This window comes from Eretmochelys imbricata, chromosome 1, assembly GCF_965152235.1.
Source record: "Eretmochelys imbricata isolate rEreImb1 chromosome 1, rEreImb1.hap1, whole genome shotgun sequence".
NCBI classification, from domain to species: Eukaryota; Metazoa; Chordata; order Testudines; family Cheloniidae; genus Eretmochelys; species Eretmochelys imbricata.
The window spans coordinates 232,055,758-232,082,613 of NC_135572.1; the positions used below are offsets into that span (position 1 = coordinate 232,055,758).

Consider the following 26,856-nt stretch of genomic DNA (forward strand, 5'->3'; position numbering starts at 1 on the left):
ATTATAGCTAGAGTGGATGGCTCAGTAGTTGAAGCATCAATTTTGGAATATCTAGACTCCCTTGAAGGGCAGGTTCACACTCTGACAAGATTAATTATGTTTCTATCTTAGGGTTGTTTTTTTTAAGGTTCCTATCACCTTAGTGCCTAAGCACCAAACAAGGTATAAATAGAACATTGAATTAGCCCATCATCCTGCTGATAACATTGGGTACCATGTTAGTTACTGCATAAGGGACTTTCAGATAAGATCTTGGCCTCTAGCTTCAAGATCTCCACAAACAGATTGCTAGAGTCAGGAAACTAAACCATATTTAGGTACCAAGTTAAGTGACATGAATTTCAAAAGTGCTGAGCACCCAGCAGCTCCCATTGGCCACAGGTCTTATCTGTCCTGCATGGACTTTAAAGATCCCATTGGACTATTCAGAAGAGCAGAGGCTTGCCTGGATGTTCAACATTTCCCCCTCTCGCTATTAGTGTGTGCTTTATTCCAGCTGCTTGCCATCCACCCCAGAAGTGGCTGCCTTTCACTGGTGTATAGATAGCTTTTTACATGATTTGGGATCCTTCGGTGTTAGATAAATATAAAATATTATTATTATCATCATCATTTCCATTAGAGCCATTTTTGCTTTTCCAATAGTAAAGCAATAGCCACAAATGCATGTCCAGAAAACAAAGCTATAAACAGGGGAGTTTGAGTAGGAGTTCTGTTGGAGGGGAAGGGAGGAGGCTAGCCCCTGCTCCTTTGGGGGAAGTGTGTGAGTTTGTAGTGAAGTGATGACTCACCAGCATGGCGCCTCCTGCTGGTCGTCCTGGGAATTAGCTCATTGAGCACTCGGCGCACCCTCGCAGGCCAGTGTCTCACCTGCCGCTAGCCCTGTGTCCCTCCTGGATCCTGGTGCCCTTTACCTCGGGGTTCTGCCCCAGCAGTACGCCCATGCTCTGGGTCTCCCCTCCAAGGGGAACCCCCAATCCTCTAAACCCACCTTGCCTAGGTGGCTACTGCTGTCATCATCTAGCCTCTGTTCATTGGGGAAGACTGCAGTGAAATGGCCACTCATTGGCAAGGGGGGTTTGGACCTGCTGCCTTTCCCTGCAGCCCACTACCTCTCTAGGCCTTCCTGTCAGGCCGCAGCCTGGGAGGTCGCCAGGCCTGAGCTCCCCAGCTCAATCTGCCTCTTCCCCAGCACTGCTCTGTCCACAGTAATCTTTGCTCCTTCAGGCAGCTAGGTCCATCTCTCTCCAAAGCTAGAGAGGGACTCCTTCAGCTCCTTGCCCCCAGCCCTCTTATCAGGGCCAGCTGGGCCCTAATTGGGTGTGGCCCCAGCTGTGGCTGCTTCCCTAATCAGCCTAGCTTGGCTGCTTTTAACCCCTGTTCTCCAGGAGTGGGACAGCCACCCCACTACAGGGTGTTTGTGTTTTTCTGGGTTTTTTTTTTGGGGGGGGGGTTGTTTTGACGCTCTGTACCTCAGGGGAACACCCGACAACCCCATGTTCATCTTTATAAATGATTCTGTGGTATCCAATGCAAAGTTTGTCATGTTGGGTGTCTTCGGAAGACTCATGATGCACTGAGCATGGTTGTTATAGTGATGTTATAGTAATTGTTACAGTAATGTTATAGTAAGGTTATAAGTTATAATTTCATATATATATATATATATAGTTACAAGGCTGAAAATGTATCTTCATGGCTTAAAGCAAGCCCAGGCAAAAACTCTTCAAGAGCAGAGAGGCAGTTCATACCTCATCAGGGCAGGTATGGGACAAACCCAGCCCAGCCTCACAGGAACAAAGGACATTGGCCTAGGCAACAACAAAATGATCTCTTAGACTCTTGAGGGAGTCACTCCAATTCCTTTTGTCAGTTTGGAACTGTGATGAGGTAATGCTCACCTGACTCTGAAGGGGGGAGGGCAAAGCCAAGAGGGAAGAAAGGACATGATAAAAGGGAGGGACATTTGCCATGCTCTTCCTCTCTCTTCCGCCTACATCTACAGACACCACACCAAGTGACTGAAGTGCTGATCAAAGGGGAGAGCCTGGCTGAAGAGCAACCAGCCAGCCTGTGGTGAGAAGCATCTAAGCTTGTAAGGGCACTGAAAGTGTTATGATTAGTTTAGAATGCGTTTTGCTTTTATTTCATTTAAACAAATCTGACTTGTTATGTTTTGACTTATAATCACTTAAAATCTATCTTTATAGTTAATAAATCTGTTTGTATATTCTACCTGAAGCAGGGCGTTTGGTTTGAAGAATGTCAGAGACTCTCCTTGAGATAACAAGCCTGGTACATACCAATTTCTTTGTTAAATTGACAAACGCATATAAGCTTGCAGCATCCAGCAGGCATAACTGGACACTGCAAGCTGGAGGTTCCTAGGGTTGTGTCTGGGACCAGAGATATTGACTAGTATCATTCGGTTGTACAGTCCAAGGAGCAGCTTACATGCCAGAGGCTGTGCGTGAACAGCCCAGGAGTGGGGGTTCTCACAGCAGAGCAGGGTAAGGCTGGCTCTCAGAGTCAAGGATTGGGGTGACCTAGCAGATCGCCAGTTCAGATAGCAGCAGAGGGGAACGTCATGTTTGTTTGTTTGTTTGTTTTTCCTGTTCAATTTGTAGAGACTGGTAGGGGACAGTGTGCTGTGAGAGAGGCAGAGCCCTGTTTAGGGAATGGGACGTCCCTGATTAGGGGGCGGGGCTTCCCTGATGAGGGGTCCTATAAAGGCATCCAAACAGTTAGCCAACAGCATAAGAGTAAGTAAATAGCTGTAAACGGGTGTTTGGAAGAGTACAGGGGGAGTGTGTGGTGTTCCAGTTTTGTTTTGGTGTTTGTTGGGGGTTTTGGTTTTGGATTGGTTTTTTGCTTGACAGGAGCTTAGGCGGGAAGATTATGACAGACAAAGAGGCAGCAGTGTTAGTGACCCACGCAATGGAAGACACAATGAAGATGACTGGATATGGAAGCTGCAGGATGTACATTATCCTGGAGCGTGTACCTGAAAAAAGCTTTGGTGGTATGAAGTGCCACATGATGGAACTGATGTAAGAGAAGGTCTGAGTTTTGGAGATGCAGGTGGAAACTATGATTGAGTTTCTACGGGGATTCGAGCAGATGATGGAGGGAAGGCAAGAGGAGGCTGAAGGGAAAAGCTGAGACTCGCGGATGCAAGCTGGACTGAAGAACTCAGAGGGGAGATTGCTGGGCGAGGAAAGTAGCCAGGGGAAGCATGTGACTACAAGAACCAGGCAGAGGAAAAGACCAACTAGCAAAGGAGAAAGAGAGCTCGGGAACAGGTTTGCCAAGTTGGAGAAAGAAGAAAGGGCACAGCAAGCTGTAACTGAAGGTGGGAGGGCAAGGAAGAAGAGAAGAGTGGCTAGTCCTATAAGAAGATGGGAAGAGCCAATGGAGATACCCTGAGTTCAGAGCCTCAGGAGGATACAGAATGACTCACAGAAGATTTCAAGGGAGAATAAAAGACAAGAGGACTTGCAGCCAGAAAGAACACAAGGAAGGCCAGAGAATCGCACCAGCACCAGGAAGAGGCCAGTCTACATGGCTGGGGACTCCCTATTAAGAAGGACAGACAGGCCTGTCACCAGAGCTGTTCTGGAGAACAGAAGGGTGTGCTGTCTGGCGAGAACTAAGATACGGGATGTTGTGCTGAGGTTGAAGAAAAACCTAACGGGAGCAGGAAAGACTCCACTGATTCTCCCTCACATGGGAACAAATGATACAGCTAGATTCTCACTGGAATGTATCAAGGGAGACTATGCCAGGCTGGGGAAGACGCTTAAAAAAATGGATGCTCAAGTGATCTTTAATGGGATTCTACCTGTCCCTAGAGGAGGAGGATGAAGGTGAGACAAGATTATGATGATCAAAGATGGCTTAGGCAGTGGTGCTATAAGGAGGACTTTGGGATGTTTGACCACTGGGAGGCATTCATGGACAGAGAACTGTTCTCATGGGATGGAATCCACTTGAGTTGGGAGGGAAATAGACTTCTGGGATAGAGGTTGGCACAACTGACTAAAAGAGCTTTAAACTAGGAACTTGGGGGAGACGGTTGGGAGATGCTCATGTAATCGCCACACCTGGTTTTAACATTGAGAATGAAGAAAATCAAGTAAGAAAGGATACAGCAATGGAGAAAGGAACAACAGTGGGTAGGGGAATGGCCATTAAGAGGAAAGATAGCTTCATTGATATTGGCACTAACAGTCAGTACTGGCAATACTGGCAGTAAAATGACTGTATCTAACCGGGCAAGAAATCTGGGTGAAGCCAAGCAGCAACAATTAAAATTTTTGTACACCTTACAAGGAGCCTGAGTAACAAAATGGAGGAACTAGAACTACTGGTGCAGGAAGTGAAACCAGATATTATAGGATAACATAAACATGGTGGAATAGTAGTCATGACTGGAGTACAGGATATATGCAGTTCAGATAAGACAGAAATAAAGGGAGAGGTGATGGAGTAGTGTTGTATATTAATGATGAGGTAGAGTGTAATGAAATTAGAAGTGATGGAATGGATAAGACAGAGTCTGTTTAGGCCAAAATCACTTTGGGGAAGAAAGCTACTCCCTTGGGCTAGTGCTTGGGGTATACTACAGACCCCCAGGATCCAATTTGGATATGCATAGAGGCCTCTTTAATGTTTTTAATGAAATAAATATATTGGAAATTGTGTGATTGGGGGAGACTTTAACTTCCCAGATATAGACTGGAGGACAAGCACTACCAATAACAGTAGGGCCCAGATTTTCCTGGATGTGATAGCTGACAGATTTCTTCACCAAATAGTCACCAAAGCAACTTTTGAAACTTTTGATGTGAAACTCAGGCCTAATCATGAAAGATTTCACAGCACTTTTTTCCAAGATTAGGTGGGTTGGCACCAGTTTCCTGTCCAAATCCTGGGCAATTACATTCTGTCTAGCTAAATTTCCCCTGTAGTTTCAATTAGAGAAGTCATGCTTCATTCCCTTCCTAAAACTGTGTACTGTAGCTGGGAAAGAATAACTGTGTCGTTGGACCCAGAGATGGCTGCATTTCCATGGCATGAAATGCCATAGTGAGAACGTTCTGCATTGCTAGAGTCCCATCTTGCAAGATACCAAGTGCTCACAAATCCTACAAAAAAGAAAAGGAGTACTAGTGGCACCTTAGAGACTAAACAAATCCTACAAAGTCAATGCAATTCTAGGGCACTCAACCCCTCACATGATCAATACTCTATGCACTTTCCAATCTTACACTTTCTTTTTTGGCTGATGGGTTTGCTAGGGAATTCCATCCAGCCCTCATTAGAGGCATAAAGGCTATGACACAGCTGCATGGGGAGGATTGCTATGAAGTTAGAGAAAATGAGGTTCTCTGTAGAGCTCCAGTAGGGAAACAGATGGAGCCATGTGAGCGTAGAAAAAGATAATGAGTCTTTGACATTGCTAAACTGAGCCATGCATCTGTCTCATGTTGCAGATTGTTCCAAAACAATCAATTTTGACCACTGGAAAACAGTATGTCAATTTATAGTGTGGCCTCCAAAACACACAGAAAATAATTTCACACATCTCAAAGCCAGCCAAAGCATTTCCACTTATTCCCAGAGCCAGACAAGAGCTTCTCTATGAAATAGCTGTGGGCTACCCAAGAAGTCTCAGCTTTTAAGTAGTGAATTGATGGCTACATTCAACAGTTCACTGCAGCAGTTTATAACCCGGTCATAAACCTACAGGATTTATTTTTACAGTGCATCTAAAGTAGACACAAGTATATTCTCTCACTCATTCTCTCTCAGGCAGAGTCTGAGGACACAACTGAGCATAAACTGCTGGGCTGGACAGTGCTCCAAGACTGTCAGGTGCTTGTTTTAATACTCGGAATTCATATTCCAAGAATGTCAGTGCACATCTTCAGAATTTCACTCTACATCCATGTGCCACTGCACATGTATCCTGCTGTTACAGACCCCAGCTTGAGAGCCTGACTCCTATAAAGACTTATGCTTTCAACTCGGCAGATCTATGGTCCTGACCAAGATGTCAGCCATTGCACAAAGACAGGGGTTGGCAACATGTCCGTGGTAAAAATTTTGAGGTCCGTGGGGGCGCTCACCTCAGGCGACTCCCCGCAAGCGGCTCCCTGTCCCTGCTGGTGGTGGCAGAGGCGCGGCCAGGCGGCTCTGCATGCTGCCTCTGTTCCCGGTCCCTGAGTGCTGACTCCACGGCTCCCAGCCCATTGGCTGGGAACCATGGCCAATGGGAGCTGCGGGGCGGCACCTGCAGACAGGGCAGTGCACAGAGCCACCTGGCCATGCCTCCGTGTAGGTGCTGGAGGGGGGACATGCCACTGCTTCTGGAAACTGCTTGAGGTAAGCACCGCCCGGAGTGTGCACCCTGATCCCCTCCTGGGCCCCAATCCCCTGCCCCAGTCCCAGCTCCAATCCCCCTCCCATCCTTCAATCCCCTTGATCCCAGCCTGGAGCACCCTCCTGCACCCCAAACCCCTCATCCCCAGCCCCACCCCAGAGCCTGCACCCCCAGCTGGAGCCCTCACACATCCCCAAACCCCTGCTCCAGCCCGGCGCCCCCTCCCGCACCCTGAACCCCTCATTTCTGGCCCCATCCCAGAACCCCCACCCGCAGCCCAGAGCCCAAACCCCCACCCACACCTCAACCCCCTGCCTCAGCCCAGAGCCCACTCCTGCCCTCTGCCAATGTCTATCACTAAGTCCGGTAATTTTGTCAAGTGTCCATCGCGCAACATGGTGGTGCTGACCCCTGCACAAAGATCCCTCCAGAGCACACAATCCTCAGAAGTTGACTATATTTCCTATCTAATAAAAAAAGCAATAGGCAGAGACAAAGTCCGGATAATCAGAGCATGAGACAAAACCTAACAGCTGGGTCCCCCTCACCTCCCAGCTTTTCACCAACTCCCTGTCTTTCATGAACAGACTTTCTTCTACTGTATTCTTCCCCATCCCTATTTATAAAGTTCTGTAGGTGGTACAAATATTTTAATTCACATTTATCTTAGCGGTTAATCCTCAGGTGAGGTGACTGGGGAAGAAGCCGATAACTGAGGATGGGTGAAGCAGGTGAGGCTGGCAGCATTCTCCAGGGTGCTTTATTCCAGTGTATGGTTCTCCTATTGCTGAAGGAAATGGTGCACAATCGCACTAGGTCGCACGCTGTGTCTCGGTCACGCTATCATTCAATAACCCCACTGATACTCTCAATAACCTTCCACACGGCCTTTTACTCACCCCACTAATCCAGCCCCCACCACCACAACTCATTCACCCAGTTACCACTGCAACCAGTCACCCACCAGACACACAACCCTACTTCCACCACTCGCTCCTCTCAGTCGCCCACGCTCAGCTCCACAAAGGGACATAGGCATTGTGATGCTCAGTATCACGAGGCCTAACTTTTAGGAACCAAGAAAGCCACAGGATCAACACTGTGATCAACAAAGCCTGAGACAGGCACCTAGGCTCCCCTAAACAATGACATGGGGAGAGACAGGCACCTCCAAATGCGATCCACAAAAGCCAACATGCTAGGACAGAGGTGGGCAAACTAAGGCCCGCAGGCCACATCCGGCCTATGGGACCATCCTGCCCAGCCCTTGAGCTCCTGGCCGGGGAGGCTAGCCCACAGGCCCTCCCCTGCTGTCCCCCCCAGTTACACTGCTGCGTGGGGAGCGCGGCTGGCTCTGGCCAGGTGGCGAGGCTGCAAGCTCCTGCTGCTCTGAGCGGCATGGTAAGGGGGCAGTGGGCGGGGGAGTTGGATAAGGGGCAGGGGATCCCGGGGGAGAGGCAGTTAGGCGACAGGGAGCAGGGGGCGGTTGGATGGGGTGGAGGTTCTGCGCGGGGGGGGCAGTCAGGAGACGGGGAACAGGGGGTTAGATAGGCGTGGAAATCCTGGGGGGCCTGTCAGGGGGTGGGGATGTGGAAAGGGGTTGGGAGTGTGGATAGGGGTCAGGGGGCCAGTCAGGGGACATGGAGCAGGAGGGGTTGGATGGGTCGGTGGTTTTGAGGGGGGCAGTCAGAGGGCTGGAAGTGGGAGGGGGCAGATGGGGGCAGGGGCCAGGCTGTTTGGGGAGGCACAGCCTTCCCTACCCAGGCCTTACAGTTTTTCACCCTGATGTGGCCCTCGGGCCAAAAAGTTTGCCCACACCTGTGCTAGGAGCTGCCTAAGCCAGCCAACAGGAGATGCTGATGACAGGGGGAAGTCCTCAGCTCCACCTCTCTCACAATGTTGGGCACTTAACTTCAGGCACTTATCTCTGCAGTGACCCACAGCCAGGAACACCTCTCCTGGAGTCAGGCAGCAAGACGCCTAAGTCAGTCTTTGTGAGAACGAGTCAGGCACCTGCCACACTCTACACAAAACAACCAGAAGAGGTAGTGCAGGTGCCAACCTTTTACGTTTTAGTCTAGTGATCAGAACGCTTCCCTGCCAGACCCGGGTTCAACTCCTCCCTCTACCAGAGCGGGAGAAAAGAACCTGCTACCTCTCAAGCAAGTGCAACCATGGAGCAATGAGACAGTCTGATGTGGGGCTCCCTCAGTCTTTCCTGCTGAAGCTGTTCCACTGTGGATAAATAATCAAAGAATGACTAGGCCAGAGAGAGAGAGAGAGAGAGAGAGAGAGAGCAACAGGACGACAATGACTCTGTGGCCTGATGTATAAGGAAACCCACAGGGGAGGTGGGAGACCCAAGGTACAGGCCCCCTGCTCCAATGGCTTTTTAGGTATTTATCCATAGTGGAACAGCATCAGCAGGAGAGACTGAGGGAATCCCCACATCAAACTGTCTCATAATTCAGTGGTTAGTGCATCCTCCTGAGAGGTGGGAGACTCCTGTTCAAATTGTTTCTCCCCCTCAGGCAGAGAGGGGAATTGAACCTGGGTTATCCACAGCCCCAGATGAGTGTGATAACCATTGGGTTACAGGGTGGGCAGCAGGAGCATCTTCTCCTCTGGTGACCAAATTTTTGAATGGGACCGGATCTGGTGGGCAGCCTCTGAGTATGAGAAAGGCAGGTGAACACCGATCTTCCCCCGTTTTGTGGATCACTCTGGGGCTTAGGTGGGAGAGAGGCATCTGGACACGTAGAGTGTGCAGGGTATGCCTGGAAGTAGAAACTTAGGCGCTTCTGGAGATTTTCCTTTAAAACATAGGTGCTGAGTGAGTTTAGGTGCCTATCAGGTTACATGGGAATTTTGTGGATAGCAGTAGAGCCAAACCTGGGATTTAGGTGTCTAATCCCCAATACGTACCACATCACAACACACAAATACCTCACTCTCTCACTCACCCCTCTCAATCACTCCACCACACATGCCCTCTCTCCACCACTCCCTCCTCTCAGTCACCAACCACCACTCTTCACTCACACTACTTTGCTGATCGCTCTCCCAGATAGTGGGGAAAGGATCTTCTCTTCTTCTCCCACAAGTGGAAAGGGAGCAGGAGCTATGGGAATCATCTCCCTTGATTCCTTGCAGGATGCAAGAGCTTCTTCTCCTCATCCCGGGAGAGTGCAAGGAGGCTTCTTCAGCCCATCTTCCTTCCCTGTCCATCACAAAGGGCCTGGGTCTTCAATTTCACATCTGTCTGTACGCCTCTCTTCCCCAGAGCCAGCAAGTCCTTGACTGCCTGAAACATGCCAGGGGAGAGAAAGGATTCAGCCACCCCTTGCTGCTACTTGATTTTAAAAAAACTTGTTCAGATTAAGTGGGCTGGGCAGCACACAGGTTAGTGAAATAAGACGAAGTGAGTCCATGGGCAGCTTCTGAGCAGGTTACTAATTTGGAAGTAGTTAGCATTTTTGTGCTTACCAATCACGGTCTCGTCTGTGCTATCTCATCTCTGCAGCTTTCTGTGCACTTGTGTCCAAATGTCAGTCCTGCTGATAATAGCAAAGCTCTGACCAATTTTGATGGGAGCAGCATTTGACCTTTGATCCATGAAGATCTGGGATATTGACATGAAAAATAAACAATTCTCCACCCCACATTTGAATATAAAAAACAGCTCCTGTTTATAATCTATTCCACAGATCCCTGACGACCTGGAATGATAGATATAGACACAAGCATTTCAGCGTGTGTGTGTGTGTGTGTGTGTGTGTGTGTGTACAGGTTGTCAGGGAACTGTGGACTAGATTATAAACAGGTGTTTCTTATATTCAGACTTGGGTTGGCTATTTGTTTACTTTTCATAATAATATCCCAAAGCAAAATGTATTATTTGTTAATCAGATATTTCTCTCCCCCTTTTAACAATAATGTTCCTGCTTCTGTCTCCATTCAGAGCTCAAGAGGAAAACGTGACTATGATGTTTGCCTATGGTATGGATAATAGCAAAGGTTCTTTTGTTATCCCAACAGTCCTGCTACCACTACAGAATGACAGCCACTCTGAAACCTCTATGTCTCTGGCAAGCCATGAGATGACAGACGTATCCACGGAATACAGAGCCAAGAGGAACAGTACTGTCTTGCAGTATGAACTGAGACCAGGGGAAATAGTAGTAGCCAGCATGATTTTTGGAGCATTATGGCTGTTCTCTGTCTTTGGAAATTCCCTTGTTTGCTTAGTGATCCACCGGAGCAGGAGGACTCAGTCTACCACCAACTACTTTGTGGTCTCCATGGCTTGTGCCGATCTCCTCATTAGCATGACGAGTGCTCCGTTTGTGCTGCTCCAGTTTACATCTGGCAGGTGGACACTTGGGAGCGTTATGTGCAAACTAGTGAGATATTTTCAGTATCTCACTCCCGGTGTCCAGATCTACGTGCTGCTGTCTATCTGCGTAGATAGGTTCTACACAATTGTCTATCCTCTGAGTTTCAAAGTGTCCAGAGAAAAAGCCAAGAAAATGATTGCAGCATCTTGGATCTTTGATGCCGCTTTTGTGTCCCCAGCTTTCTTTTTCTATGGCTCCAGTTGGGACAACCATTGCAACTTTTTTCTCCCCTATTCTTGGGATGGAGCTATCTACAGTATCATCCATCTTTTGGTGAGTTTTTTGATTCCATCCATTTGCATCATCCTCTTTTACCAAAAGGTCATCAAATACATTTGGAGGGTAGGAACTGATGGCAGAACAGTCAGGCGGACCATGAATATAGTCCCAAGGACAAAAGTGAAAACCATCAAGATGTTCCTGATGTTAAATTTAGTATTTCTGCTATCATGGCTCCCTTTTTACGTGGTGCAGCTGTGGCACCCACAGGAGACAGACTACAGAAAGAGTTCTTTGGTTTTCATGGCTATCACTTGGATATCCTTTAGTTCGTCAGCCTCTAAGCCCACCCTGTACTCAGTGTATAATGCAAACTTCAGAAAAGGGATGAAAGAAACATTTTGCATGTCCTCCATGAAATGCTACCGAAGCAATGCATACACCATCACCACCAGTTCAAGGATAGCCAAAAAAAATTACGTTGGAATCTCAGAAATCCCTGCACCAACCAAAACTGTAACCAAAGACTCAATCTATGATTCATTTGACAGAGAAGCAAAGGAAAAAAAGCTTGCTTGGCCTATTAATTCGAACCCACCAAATACATTTGTCTAATTGATTTGAATAATTATTATGCACCACTAGATCTCTTTTTTGGAAAGACATATATTTACATATTTTTGCATACAAGGGAGACAAAATATGCTTTATTTTATGAAATGCATTGATTTTCTTGTATACAGTATTTTTTTTTTAATTTTCGTTACATTCTGCTTTTTGGAACAATTATCCTAGAACCATGAACAGTCTTTTCAAAAATCTCATACTATCTACATGTAAATAAAATAAAAACTGCTTTTTACTACTGCATGTTGACCACTCTGTATAAACATGTGAAGCCACCCAAGTCCATATAGACTACCTTTTGGTTACTATCCTAATGAGATGTTGTTGGAGTGTGTTTTTTCTCTTTGTGGGTGAGATCTTCGGAAGTGTTCAGCTTAGCTTAACTTTGCTCCCATGGAAGTTAATGGTAAAACTCACACTGACTTCAAGAGTAGAATTAGCCCAGTGCTAAATGCTTTTGAATATCCCCCTGCCTGTACCTAAAGGGCTCCTGTTGCTTTTCATGCCTTAGAAAAATCTCTCTTTTGTCTTGGGTGCATTGGCTTCTTAATATTTCTATGAGACATTTCCCCCCACCACACATCTACATGTTGGTCTATGAAAGAAAGGCAATCCAAGGTCTGCATCCTTCAGACACTTACATGGGTGAGTGACTTTGCACATGAGACTAGTATCACTGAGTTCAATGGAACTGATCACATGTGTAAAGTTACTCATGGATCAGGGCTCAAGCACCATGTGTTCCAGGAGAACTAGCATTTGGATCAAGGTTTTGAATAAGTAAAACCAAAACTAAAAACAGAAATTCACTGCATATTAGTGCAATAGATTTGGGGCAGGAGGTGGGGCCAGAGTGTGGGTTTTTACTACATCTTTGTGCAGCAGCTTACACAATGGGGTCCAGTCCCTAACTGGAGTCTCTAGGTCCTACCGTGATACAAATTATTATTAGAGAGACTAAATTGCCAGACCCAAGCATCCATGGTGTTCACTGGAGGTCTTTTAAAAGCAAATTCCATCACTCAAATATGTTTTATAAGTGTGTGTTGTCCTAAAAGCTTTGCACACATTCTGAGTGGGAAAGGAATTGTTCTGATGCCTCAGAAACCCTTTCCTTCTCTCTGTCAAGTCTTGACCCCCTGCTACCAAAGAAAGAGGAAGAGGGATGAATAACAAGTGAGGATCAATGACACTTCTAGGATCAGAGGATGTCACTAGAGGATGATGCAACGTGCTTCTGCCCATCCTGTTTTACACACACACACACACACATACACACACACACACACACACATACTTTCTGAATAGTTTTCCCAGGATCATGAAGCCCAGGACTGAACTTGACTCCCCTGACATTTTGGCGCACATTAAAAATGGTCCCTGCACATCTATAACTCACAGTGATGAAAAACAGGCTAGCGTGGTCTGCATCCTTCGTCATATATAAGGGTATCAGCTTCTATAACCCTATAATAATAATACACACTTCTACAGCACCTTTCATCCAAGGATGCAAAAATGCTTTGCACAAGAGGCTTACAAATATTATCCTCATTTTACAAGTGGGGAAAACTAAGGCACAGAATACATTTGAAGTTACTGACCGAAAGTAGTTGGCAAAACTGGAAAGAAACCCACATTTCTTTGCTCCCCGGTCCCTGCTCTAACCACTAGACTTGCTGGCTCCCCAGCAAATACGACATTGTCGAGATACTTGAGCTATATAGGTTACATTGTCAGCCCTGTGTCCATTTCAGGAGTGTTATAACGTCTGCAAAGGCATTCAGTGTAGCTTGTAGTACCTCAGATATAACAACTCTGCATTGCATTTGCCCTCTGAAGGACCTGGAGACTGCAGTTCTGGAAACCTTTACTCTGATGTGATTTGAAGGACATTAACATCGACTGCTACATTTGTTATCAATCCTTATTGCACCTGCCAATCTGTATAACAGATTTAGATGGCATTCCCCTCCTGCTCAGGACTACAGCCACTTGCTGATGAACAAGGAGGAAGGGCCATGGCATGGCTTCCCATCCACTTCCAAGGATATAGTGCTTCCAGTGGCATAAGCACTCCATCACCTTGCACTCAGGGAATAATGGCTGCCAGCTGGTGGCTGCTTCCTGGGTGAGAGGACCACGAAGGGACTCCCATACCCACTCTCCATGCCAGTGCACCCACACAGAGGTCGACTCACTATAGAGAATGTGTACTAACATGTACCTAATAGACATCTTGGAAGAGACAAATTGGCATGTAGACTTTTTTCACTGACAATAAACATGGCTTCAGCTCATATCTCTGTACAAGCACAAAACAGAAGACTTTCAGGTTTGTGTGATGGGGTGTATTAGCCCCACACTGGTACAGCAGGATTTAACCCTTCTCTCTTGACTGAGGAGGCCACACCCCGTCGGTTCTGCTGAGCATGCTCTAGCTGGAGACACTTCTGGCCCCTTACTTAACTGGCCTAGCACAGACCGCATACAGGAACCTCAATCCTCAGGAGGCGCTATCCTGGACCAAACAGGCATCAACCCCAAACCATACTGCCAGTGACTCTGCTATGAATGGTACCTGCCAGGGGCCAGACCCAGGGCTGTGGCACAATGACTCCGGGATTATTGTTGGTGGTGGCCTGAACTGGAACACCAGACTGGGGTCTAAGTGGCCAAAGCCATGACCCTGGAACAATTCATCCATATCCTGCCTGCAGGGGGGGAAAGTGGGTGCAACAAAATTGCCTGGCAACTCTCGCTGAAACAGCCTCCCTGCCAGAGGACTAGATGGCCGCTGAAGGATCGGGCCATAAACCGGGGACCCCAGGAGAGCAAGACTGACCGGCAGGCCAGGACCCCGCAAGACCGAAAGAGGGAGTCCCCTCCTCTTCACCAGTATGCCAGCACCCACAATGGCACTCAGTACAAGGGACCCAATCAGGGCAACCCTTACCCAGGGAAGAGATGACCTGCTGTGGGGACAGAGCGTACTCCAGACCACTCCACCTACAACGGTAAATCGTGACCAGTGTTATGAGTGTGTACAAGAGGGACACTTCGGGAGAGAATGACCCTACATGGACTATAACTATGGGCAGGTATGGGTGGCCAGTCACCATACCTGCAAGAGGGAACTGGGTAAGATCTTGATTCCCATTTGGGTGAACAGGATATCTACAATGGCCCTAGTTGACTCAGAATGCAGTCAAACACTCATCCAGGCTGGCCTAGTTGAGATCACAGGCCCGGCAGGAGCACCCATACATTTGCAGTGCATCCGGGGGGACATGAGACCCTACCTGACCACTTGGGTGTGACCTGAGGCCACCCATCAGGAAGGACTATGCTTAGTTGGGATGGTCCTAAAGCTAGCCTACCTGGTGATCCTGGGGCGTGACTGGCAAGGCTTCACTAACCTCTTTCAGGAGTGGAGTGCACACTCCTCAGAAGTTAGGGGACATGCCCCACAAAGTGGGGGTTGCTGGGCCTTCCAAGGCTGGACCACTCCAAAGATGGACCCTCGGGGAACCCCAGGACACTAGAGGCAGGCCACCCCCTGGCTGAAGGCCTGAAAAGAGAAGGGCTAAGACGGCTGAACATAGACAGGGACTTCCTAGAAGAACAAAGGGAAGACCCAACCCGTAGGCAAGCCTGGGAACAGGCAGCGGGCCCTACCCAGAAGGAGGACCAACCTCAGCACTTTCCCCAAGGACCCCGGTTTGAGATCCGCAACAGTCTTCTCTACCAGTTGGTCCAGGACCTGCAGATGAAGGAAGACCTGTGCCAACTGCTGGTCCCACAGCGGTTCTGGCAAGGCTTGCTCCACCTGGCCCACTCAGTATCCTGGGAGGGAGAAAATGCTGCAGAGGGTGGCCCAAAGATATTTTTGCCCTGGTATTCATTGAGAAGTTCAGGACTACTGTGCCTCTTGCCAGAAAGCCAGCCTAAAGGGGGTACCGAGGGCCCCCCTTGTGCCCTTACCCAAGCATATTGGCCTGGATCTGGTAGGACCCCTGGAGAAGAGCAGCATGGGCCACAAGTACATTCTCATCATAGTTGACTACACGACACGGTACCCCGAGGCTGTCCCTTTGTGGACTGCCACTGCCCCGCTATCGCTAACGAACTCCCGAAGATCTTCGCCAGAATTGGACGACCATATGAGATACTGACAGACCAGGGAACTAATGTAACATTGAGGTTAATGGCTGAGCTGTGCCCCCTGCTAAATATTCATGCCTTCAAAACTCCTGTTTACCACCCCCAGATTGAGGAGTTAGTGGAGTGGTTCAACGGGACCCTGAAGTCGATGATGGAGGACAATCTCCAGCACTGGGATAAGTTGCTGCCCACACTACTCTCTGCCGTACAAGAGGTCCCACAGGCGTCCACTGGTTTGTTCCTGTTTGAACTACTCTATGGGAGGCAGCCTCGGGGAATCCTGGACCTCCTGAGAGAGACTTAGGAGAAAGAGGAAACCCAGGTCAGAGGATCTATCCAGTACATACTATGGTTTTAAGAACAGCTCCAGGAGCTGGGTACCTCGGTGCCGGACAACCTGTTGAGGGCCCAACGCGCCCAAGAGAACCAGTATAACAGTGGAATGAAGATGAGGAGCTTCGAGCCCAGAGACCAGGTCCTGTTGTTATTACCATCCTCGGAGTCTAAGCTGCTGGCCAAGTGGCAGGGCCTCTTGGTAACCAGATGGGTAGGGCCTGTTGACTATGAGATACAGTTACTAGGACACCAGAGAGATGTGCGGGTCTACCACATGAACCTCCTCAAGGCCTGGAAGGAATGGGAAGACCTGATGATTGCCTCATACCCTCTGGAACCTGAGTTGGGGCCACTGGTTGACAAACACTCTGAGTCAGGGCCAGTGGCAATCAGCCAGGAGTTCGATCCCAAAAAGCAGAATCAGGTATGACGGCTAGTATCAGCCTTCCCCACTGTCTTGTCATCCCGGCCAGAGAGAACGAATGTGACGAGCATTCACATCACCACCATCCCTGGCCAGAAGGTGAGAAATAACCAAAAAGATGTGGAGGGTTATACAGAAGGAACTAGAAATGATGCTAGCCCTGGGAGTGGTCAGGGAGTCCAGGAGTTAGTGGTGGAGCCCCACAGTCCTTGTCCCCAAGCCCAATGGAGCACTCAAATTCTGCATTGACTTCAGGAAGCTGAATCCCATCTCTTGGTTTGCTGCAAACCTTATGCCCCGTGTGGACAAACTGCTTGAGCGGCTGGGTGATGCGGAATTTATCTCTACATTAGACCTAATCAAGGGATATTGGCAGATCTCTTTGACACCAGCCTCCAGAGAGAAGACAGCCTTTTCCTACACCATTTGGCCTATATCAGTCCACTATGATGCCTTCTGGGTCGCATGGGGCCTCAGCCACATTCCAACGGCTCATGAATCAAATACTGAGCTCCCATAATTCATACATCGCCATGTACATCAACTATATTGTCGTCTATAGTGCAGGCTGGGAGGAACATCTCCAACACCTCACCAGCATGCTGCGAGTCCTGGGAGACACAGGCCTCACTGCAAACCCAGCCAAGTGTCACTTGGGTCAGTGGGAGGTGACTTACTTGGGCTACACCATGGGTAAGAGAAAGCTACGTTCCTTAATAGAAAAGGAGCAGGCCTTAAGGGACTACCCCACCCCCACAACAAAGAGACATGTACGGCAATTCTTAGGGCTGGCTGAATATTACCATCGTTTTGTACCCAAGTTCACCACACTTGCTGCCCCACTGATAGACTTGACGAAAAACTTCCAACCACAGAAAATCCAGTGGTCAGAGGACTGTGAGGCCACCTTCCAGGCCCTATGAGAGCAGTTGACTTGGGAGCCAGTGTTGTCTCAGCCTGACTTCACAAAATCCTTCATTCTCCAAACGGATGCTTCAGAGGTAGGTCTTGGAGTGGTGCGGTCTCAAGAACTAGAGCGGGAGGAGCATCCAATCCTGAACCTCAGCCACAAGTTGTTCCCCCACTATTCCACAATAGAATGAGAGGCCCTTGCTGTTAAGTGCACAGTCGATGCCTTAAGGGATGCCTTACCTCTTAGGGAACCTCTTTCTCATGTACCTGACCATGGACCCCTCCGATGGATCCATAGTATGAAGGAAAGCAACACGCAAATCATGCAGTGGTACCTCTCCCTCCAGCCTTCTGCCTTTTGCGTCCTGCACCAGCCAGGGAAGGCCCATGCGAACGCAGACTTCTTCTTTGGGGAGAGAGGAGAAGAGGGGGAAGGAAGACAGCCCTCAGGCAGCATCTTAATGGGGAGAGTGTGTGAAGAGGGAGAATGTGTGACGGGGTGTATCAGCCCAACACTGGTGCATCAGGGGTTAACGCTTCTCTCTTGGCCAAGGAGGCCACACCCCCTCAGCTCTTCTGGGCATGCTCTAGCTGGAGACAGGGTATAAAAGGCAACAGAGCAGCTCAGTCTGGGTTGACTGCTGGTGAGGAAGAAGGTGTGCTGCTGACTTCTTGGGGAGGAATGCCTCCACTCCAGGACATGAAGGCCAGTCAGACAGAGATGGACCCTGACACACAGTCTCGGGACACCACAGAGAAGGGAGAGACCACGGAAACCTGGTGATTGCAAACTGCAGAGAATCAGGTAGGAAGTGACCCAGGGAAACTTTGTGAGAAAGTGGTTGTAAAACCAGAGACAGGCTCAGCATGTTTCAGTAGGATCCCCACTGAGCTGGTGGTGGGCAACCCTGCCACCGATAGGGCCCTGGGTTGGGACCTGGTGGAGAGGGCAGGCCCAGGTCCCCCTATCCTGGCCATTACCCACCCCGGTGTGGTGGCCCAGCTCACCTGCACTATTGATTCTGACTGCTAGCTGCACTGCCCTGATAGCAAGGGCTGTATTGCTGACTCTGGCCACTAGGCTGCATTGCCCTGCACGCAAGGGCCAGGCTGACTAAGGCAACAGGGCCACGCAGCCCCGAGACTGGGGGCAGCCCTACAGACTCAACCATGGGGCTGTAATGCACCTCTTCCCTGCCCCAAACGGTGATGGAGTGTATCAGCCCCACAACAGTTTGTCACAAAGAAACCAATCAGTAGTTTGAAACAAGACAGGGATCGATCACTGTTCCAGCTGAGGAAGAGGGAAAGCTGTGCTTATCCAAGCCCAGGAGGGGAGCGGGAGCTCCCCTGTGCTTTTAGCAAAAGGAGAGAGCTGCAGTTTCCCCATTTCCCCTTTCCTCTAAACCAAGATTCCAACTAATGGTCTGTCTATTTTAGTATCTTGTCTATGACAAGCAGGACACTTCAGAGGAAGTTGTAAACAGCCCATCTCTTAAAAAAATGCACATACATATGCAATTCCTGGAGCTGACTACCCACAGAAACCTCAGGAATTATGTCAACACTTTAAGGAATCAAGCCAAGTCAGTGCAGTAAAAATATATGTGCAGCTTGGTCAATCTCCATTGCCAGTTCCTAATCTGTAGTCCCAACCCCACAGTCCTTATTCAGCCCCATGGTTGAGTCACTGAAGAGTAGGCCTTGTGTTGGATTAATACAACTGATACTATACACACACAAACATATATATATGTATTGTGACAAAGTTCCTCCTCTGCCTTGGTGGGTCCTGTGCTTACTGGCAGATTTTCTCACCTCAGAGGTTCATGGCAGCCCTCAGTTTGCCCACGTTTGTGGCTCAAATCTGCCATTCACTCAGTTAGCCTCATCACTGGCCCACACGGGGAAAGGAAGAAGAACAATCTCCGCAGTCTCTGCTGATCCACCTAGTGGATCGGGGAACAGGCCAGAGACCTTCCCCTCTGGTGGAACCCACAGTCCTGTTCAACTCCACTGGTATCAAGTAGGGAGTTGGGGGGTGGAGGGATGGGGGGAACCCGGGCCTGCCCTCTACTCCGGGTTCCAGCCCCGGGCCCTGTGGATTGCAGCTATCTACAATGGCTCCTGTAACAGCTGCGTGACAGCTACAGCTCCCTGTGCTACTTCCCCCTGGCCTCCTCCCAACACCTTCCTTATTCTCACTACAGGACCTTCCTCCTGATGTCTGATAATGCTTGTACTTCTCAGTCTTCCAGTAGTACGCCTTCTCACCCGCAGCTTCTTGCGCCTCTTGCTCCCAGCTCCTCGCATGCACCACAAACTGAAGTGAGCTCCTTTTTAAACCCAGGTGTCCTGATTAGCCTGCCTTAATTGATTCTAGCAGCTTCGTGATTGGCTGCAGGTGTTCTAATCAGCCTGTCTGCCTTAATTCTTTCCAGAAAGTTCCTGATTGTTCTGGAACCTTCCCTATTACCTTACCCAGGGAAAAAGGACCTACTTAATCTGGGGCTAATATATCTGCCTTCTATCACTCTCCTGTAGCCATCTGGCCTGACCCTGTCACAGTATACATGTGCACACAAACCAATTTGTCCTGCACGGGCTTGACGCTCGATTCTGAAGGTATAAGGACTGTTTATTCTTTGAATATCCAACCACACAACCATAATTTTAGACATTTCACTTTTCTGATTATACATAATGAACCACTTGGTGGCACTGTGGACACTGGGCAGATAAGTCCAGCTGTTAATAATGCTCGTCACATCTATGATGTAGGTTAAATGTCAGTTTCATAGCAACAAGGCAATAAGAGCTGTTTAAAAATCATGAGTACCAAAAGACAGCTGCAGCAGCAAAGGATAACTTGATTCATCTCTCACTGGCGTCAAAATACAGACCAATGTCCAAGTGCTGGGTGAAATTCCAAAACCATGCCCATAGCAGCCTGAAGATTATTTCAATTTCTAACCGACAAAATCCAGCATGCAAGTTCCTTAGTTGCCAGCTCGGCCCAATCAAACTTTAAATTGACCTTAACAAAAGTATTGGGCAAATGCACCTCAGATCCATTCACTTTGTATGGCTGACTCCAGGGATAAATTTGTCCCATTATGTCTGGACTACAAGTACATTTCTTGCATATACTAAAGGGCTGGGAAATGGTAGCTCATATGAACCAGATGACAAGACCTGTTACAAAAATATGGGGGATAATGAAGATTCCTATTGTAGATTAAAGGTTGACTAGAGCATGAGAAGTATTTGTTTCTTCCTGATGCAGGTATCAGCAGCATTATTGAGAACTTGACAGTGTATATGTTTTGAATAATAACTTTTAGAAAACTTATAATGTTGCTTCAAGGTACTGTATTGACACCTTTGGAGAATGGAGAACTATACAGTCACTCACAGAACACGTAGGCAGCAGCAACACAAACTCTCCACCCCCTCTCCCATCAGCGTGCCTCAACTGTGTATTAAGCAAATTGTCTGCTCCAACAGACACCCCATGGCTTCAGTTAGGTAGGAATTTTGGTTAGCTGGATTTTGGTGAATTGGGGTTTTTTCAGGGTTATACGTTAACCATCAAAAATTCTGTTCAAATCCTAATTCAACAAAGCCATGCCACCCAGGACTTCAGGTTTCTCACTATGCTGCATTGCAGAGTCACTCAGATCTTATTAGTAGCAAGAGGATAGAACCCAAATCCTCCTACTCCAAAATCTCAGGCCTCTACCATAAGATTTAAAAGGACAATCTCTCTTGGATCCAAGCTCTTTAGGTCAAGGACTGTCTCTTTGTTCTGTGTTTGTAAAGCACCTAGTACGGTGGGGTCCTGATCCATGATGGGATTCTAGGCAATATTGCAATACAAAGAAATAATAGCTCTTAGCAAGATAAGGCCGATGACACACATTTGAGAAGCTGTGCTTTCATGCAGCAGGGAGTGGTGGTACACATGCATACTAGCCACAGATTACAATATTTAAAGGGATCCCACCATAGCATGAAGGAACGCCTCTCTTTGCAAGTATTTCTGCAAGCATCACATACTTCATATATTTCTCTTCCTCTTTTTATTGCTTTTTAATTCTATGAAAACAGAATTGTTTTCCTTAGAAACATTTTACATGTTTCATGCACCCCTACAAATCCCATTGACTTCAGTGTTAAACAATTGTATGTGCAAGGAATATTCCTAGGAATTGAGGGTCTGATCCTATTTCCATTGACATCAATGGCAAAACTCCCATTGACTTCCGTTACAGCAGGCCTTCAAAATGAGGGAAGACAAATAAAATATACATATTGGCTCATAAAGAGAAGTTGCTCTAAGTAAGTTGTTTCTCCATGAAACATCAAGATTTGTTGGTTTTTGTGTGTCAGACTTAGTTACCGCAAAACCTGGAAATTCAAACTTCAGGGTTTCCATGGTGGCTACTCAGGTCTGGTCAATCCCACAGTGTTATTTTAACATTGTTTTGCTGGATTAAAATCCCTTGGTTTGTTCTTTCAGACAGTAGTTTCATTAAAGGCATCAGTCTAAATGGAATCATTATGACTCTTCCATTGAGATCATACCATCTCCATTAATGGAAGGCCATGAGGCAGTATTACTCTACTCTCATTGGGTCTCGCTGCAGTGCAACTCTTAACAGTTCTTCCATTGAGGTCAAATGAATGGAAGTACATGAGACAGCCCCATTATCTGTGGCACATTGATGAGACAGACTGTAACAGTGGCTCTATCTGTCAGTGCATACTAAACAAGTCCTTAATCTGTGGATCCCCAATGCTGAGACATTCCAGTATATTGTGCTAATGCACAGAAAGTTGTGGATCTGAGTATGGAGAATAATTCTCAAAGTATTACAAATCCTGAAGGATAATAGTAACTGCACTAACCACAGGCAGGGACTGTTTTTTTCTAACTTGCTCTATTGCTTTGAACGATGGGGGGAATCGACCTCCAAGCACTAAAACCACAGGATGAACTAACGAGCTGCTAGATATAATTTTAAAAATCAAAATGCTTTTCAAGCTACAGAAGCTCACTAATGGGTCTGAAACCACAACATTCTTCATTTTTAATTGTTTCTGTTATAAAATAAAATACAGTTGGATGTATTTCGCCCACCTCACCCCCCCCCCCCCAAAATGTAAAACTAAACTGAAAGGACAAGGAAAATATCTATCACCACTATTATTCACAGTTTGGAATTCCACATCACCATTTTGAAACTGAGGGCAGGTTTACACTTAAAACTTCTGCTGCTATAGCAATGACAGTTAGGGATTGATTTTTTTTTTTACATTACCATGCCACTAAAACCCCTAGCATAGACACAGTTTATACCAGCATAAAAGTGCGCAGGCTGGTATAGCTTATTTCGCTCAAGAAATTGGTATAAGCTATACTTGCAAAAAGTACTTTTTTGCTGGTGACACTCGGAAGGTTTGTCTGTATAGCTATGCATCTACTGCTTTATTGGGCTGGCAAACCTTTTCTTAAAGGCCTTAAAGGAACAGTTTCAGCTACTTTAGGGCCCAAATGTGGGTTCTATTAAAAAAAAAAAATCTAAATAACCCAACAGTCCTTGAGTTATCAAGTAAATTCTTCAATCACCCAAGGCCAGACTCCTCCCAAAGCTACCTCCCCCATAAATTAAAGGGACAGTTGTGTGCCTTTTATTGCACCCTGTGTTTTCTTGTACCATTAGCTTTCTATTCAATAGCTTTTTTTAAAATCCTAGATGGCAAGCTCTTTACGTCGGGCCTGACTTCAATGGAACTATTAACAGTTCTTTTATCGAGGTTGTATGAATTCACATGTAACATGATTTATTTGTATCATCAACTTTAATAGAAAGTGCAGCAAAAAACTCCACACTCTCACTGAGCTTTACTTTACTGCTCCAACTTACAGGCTAGCTGTAAGAAGCTAGCCTTAAAACTAAAGTATACTGTGTTTGCGCATCGGAGATGCAAGGGCCTTTTCTGAGCAGGCTTCTCCTACAGTCCCTGGGCGCATTCTATCTGCCTCAGCACTCAGTAGGCAGAATGCCTCCAGCCACCCGTGGTTTGGTGCTACCAGTGGAAAAGCCAAATATAGCCCAGCAATATTATACAGCAATATTACTAAACCTTTAAGGGTCAAGTTTTCTGTGACAGTCACTGCCATGTACATTGGCCAAACTGGACAGTCTCTACGTAAAAGAATAAATGGACACAAATCAGACGTCAAGAATTAGAACATTCAAAAACCAGTCGGAGAACACTTCAATCTCTTTGGTCACTCGATTACAGACCTAAAAGTGGCAATTCTTCAACAAAAAAACTTCAAAAACAGAATCTAACAAGAGACTGCTGAATTGGAATTAATTTGCAAACTGGATACAATTAACTTAGGCTTGAATAAAGACTGGGAGTGGATGGGTCATTACACAAAGTAAAACTATTTCCCCATGTTTATCCCCCCACACACACACACACACACTCTCTCACTCTGTTCCTCAGAGGTTCTTGTCAACTGCTGGAAATGGCCCACCTTGATTATCACTACAAGAGGTTTTTTTTCCCCCTCCCGCTCTCCTGCTGGTAATAACTCACCTTACCTGATCACTCTGGTTACAGTGTGTATGGTAACACCCATTGTTTCATGTTCTCTGTGTATATAAATCTCCCCACTGTATTTTCCACTGAATGCATCCGATGAAGTGAGCTGTAGCTCACGAAAGCTTATGCTCAAATAAATTGGTTAGTCTCTAAGGTGTCACAAGTCCTCCTGTTCTTTTTGCGGATACAGACGAACACAGCTACTATTCTGAAACCTGTGTATTTAGAGTTTACCTGAAAAGTTTCTAGTGAAAAGGATAAACTCATAACTAGAGACTAACAAAGATGACTTCACATTACCGGGCAAGTAGAATTTTTTCAGTATTTGTGTGGTTTTTTTACGTTTTCTGTCAGTTTAACATTAATGAAAGATGATGGCTTGACAGCACTGGAGACTATTTCAGATTCAACTCTCACCCTGCCATGGCTCAAACATGGGCTACAAAGTGTGACGAGGACCCAAGAAAAGAGACAAACAAATCATTCAGCAGTAGGTGTAAAATGCTGCTGGAATCACTCCATTAATGTATATAGATTCACTCCATTAATGTAAATGACTTTCTGCAATCTCCATTTCATGATTCTTTATTTTGATGTAAATAACTTTCATCAATAAATGAGGTGGCATTAAATTCACTTTGGGTGGAAAGAACTTTGGGACTAAAATGAGCAATGTCCCTCAAAATGGGTAACTTTGAGAGGTGTGATTTAGAGCATGCCTAAAACACTGCCTCACAAACCTCTCTCAGCTCTGTGAGGGAGCACCTATGGGGGTGAAAACAGTTCAGTCTCTGTGGTCCGTTCATTCTTTGGTCTTAAATGAAAGGGCAAATTAGGTAGTGCCAATCACAAAGGTGTTTTTCTTTAAGTTGTGGACACCCTGTTCACTAGGAACTCCTCCATTACCTATGAGTTTCATATATGTCATTAGGCAGCCAATATATTGGAAGAACTTTCAGTCACTATTTGGGGAAGTTGAAAATATTCCATCAAAACTGTTTTTTGACAGAAAATTGGGTTTTGAATTAAACATTGTTTTGGGGAAAGTGCCTGCAACAGAAAATTTAGATTTTTCGTAGAAAAAATGAATACCCCAAACCAGGGAGAGCAGGTGAGCCTGGCCAATACGGAGTGGGAACAGAATGACAGCTCCAATGGGCACTGCAACAGCATTTCCAAATAGAAGTATTTTGGTTTTGGTCAAAATTTTTCATTTTGCAAATTTCTGCTGAAAATGGAAATTTTCTGGGGGAGGGGGGTGTCATAAATATAAAGGGAAGGGTAAACACCTTTGGAATCCCTCCTGGCCAGAGGAAAAACCCTTTCACCTGAAAAGGGTTAAGAAGCTAGGATAACCTTGCTGGCACCTGACCAAAATGACCAATGAGGAGACAAGATACTTTCAAAAGCTGGGGGAGGGAGAAACAAAGCCTCTCTCTCGCTGGCTGTGTGATGCTTTTGCCGCGGACAGAACAGGAATGGAGTCTTAGAACTTAGTAAGTAATCTAGCTAGATATGCGTTATTCTGATTTCTTTAAATGGCTGAGAAAATAAGCTGTGCTGAATGGAATGTAGATTCCTCTTTTTGTAACTTACAGTTTTGCCTAGAGGGATTCTCTGTTTTGAATCTAATTACCCTGTAAGGTATTTACCATCCTGATTTTACAGAGGTGATTTTTTTTACTTTTCTTTTTAAGAATCTGAATGCTTTTTTCATTGTTCTTAAGATCCAAGGGTTTGGGTCTGTGCTCACCTATGCAAATTGGTGAGGATTTTTATCAAACCTTCCCCAGGAAAGGGGGTGTAGGATTTGGGGGGGAAAGACGTTTCCAAATGGGCTCTTTCCCAATTATATCCCTGTTAGACGTTTGGTGGTGGCAGCGAAAGTCCCAGGGCAAAAGGTAAAATAGTTTGTACCTTGGGGAAGTTTTAACCTAAGCTGGTAAAAATAAGCTTAGGAGGTTTTCATGCAGGTCCCCACATCTGTACCCTAGAGTTCAGAGTGGGGAAGGAACCTTGACAGGGGGAAATATTTTTCAATCATCTGTAGTCACTATGAATCCAAGGTGGATTGTAACCAGTCACTGGAGCTAAAAGGTTCCATGTCTTCTATTAGCAATCTCCTGAGCCTTTCAGTCTCCTCTATTTGGCCAACTTAATTTTAGATTAAGTTGGCCTTAATTCAGGAGCTGATTTTCAGAGGCATTAAGCTCCTGCCATTGACTCCCAGCTGAAGTTACAAATGATTGGCTCTTCTGAATATCTGGCCCTTTATCTCTTAAACAACAAAAATTATATATAAAATCCAGGTCATAGAATCATAGAATATTAGGGTTGGAAGGGACCTTAGGAGGTCATCTAATCCAACCCCCTGCTCAAAGCAGGACCAACCCCCAACTAAATCATCCCAGCCAGGGCTTTGTCAAGCCTGACCTTAACCTCAAAGGAAGGAGATTCCACCACCTCCCTAGGTCTGTATGCTCAATGGGAGGACTATTATCCCGTCAAGTCATTCGGTGAGGTAACATGTCTTTATGAATTAGCTTTTTTCAACCTACCAAATGCTGTGGAATAGATCATTATAAATTGCATCATTGTTATTTGAATTGCCTTGTAGTAAACATAACTCATCCCCTTCTGGTGAGTTGCCTAACTAAGAGTCAAGGACAGAGTTTTCTCTAGCTTATAGCTATTGTACACAAAGTTTTGTTTTCAAGTAACTGCTCTGTGGGTCAAATTCAAAGCTGATGTAAGTTGTAACTCCATTAGTT

The 26,856-nt window shown here is 46.5% G+C and overlaps 1 protein-coding gene across 1 annotated transcript; it reads left to right on the plus strand.

Moving 5' to 3' along the window:
- Positions 1-3,561: 3,561 nt before the first annotated feature.
- GPR19 (G protein-coupled receptor 19) lies at positions 3,562-11,616 on the plus strand. Its single transcript, XM_077807423.1, is given in 2 exon segments — positions 3,562-3,866; positions 10,347-11,616. Coding segments are annotated over 2 exon segments (1,575 nt in total).
- The last annotated feature ends 15,240 nt before the right edge of the window (positions 11,617-26,856 follow it).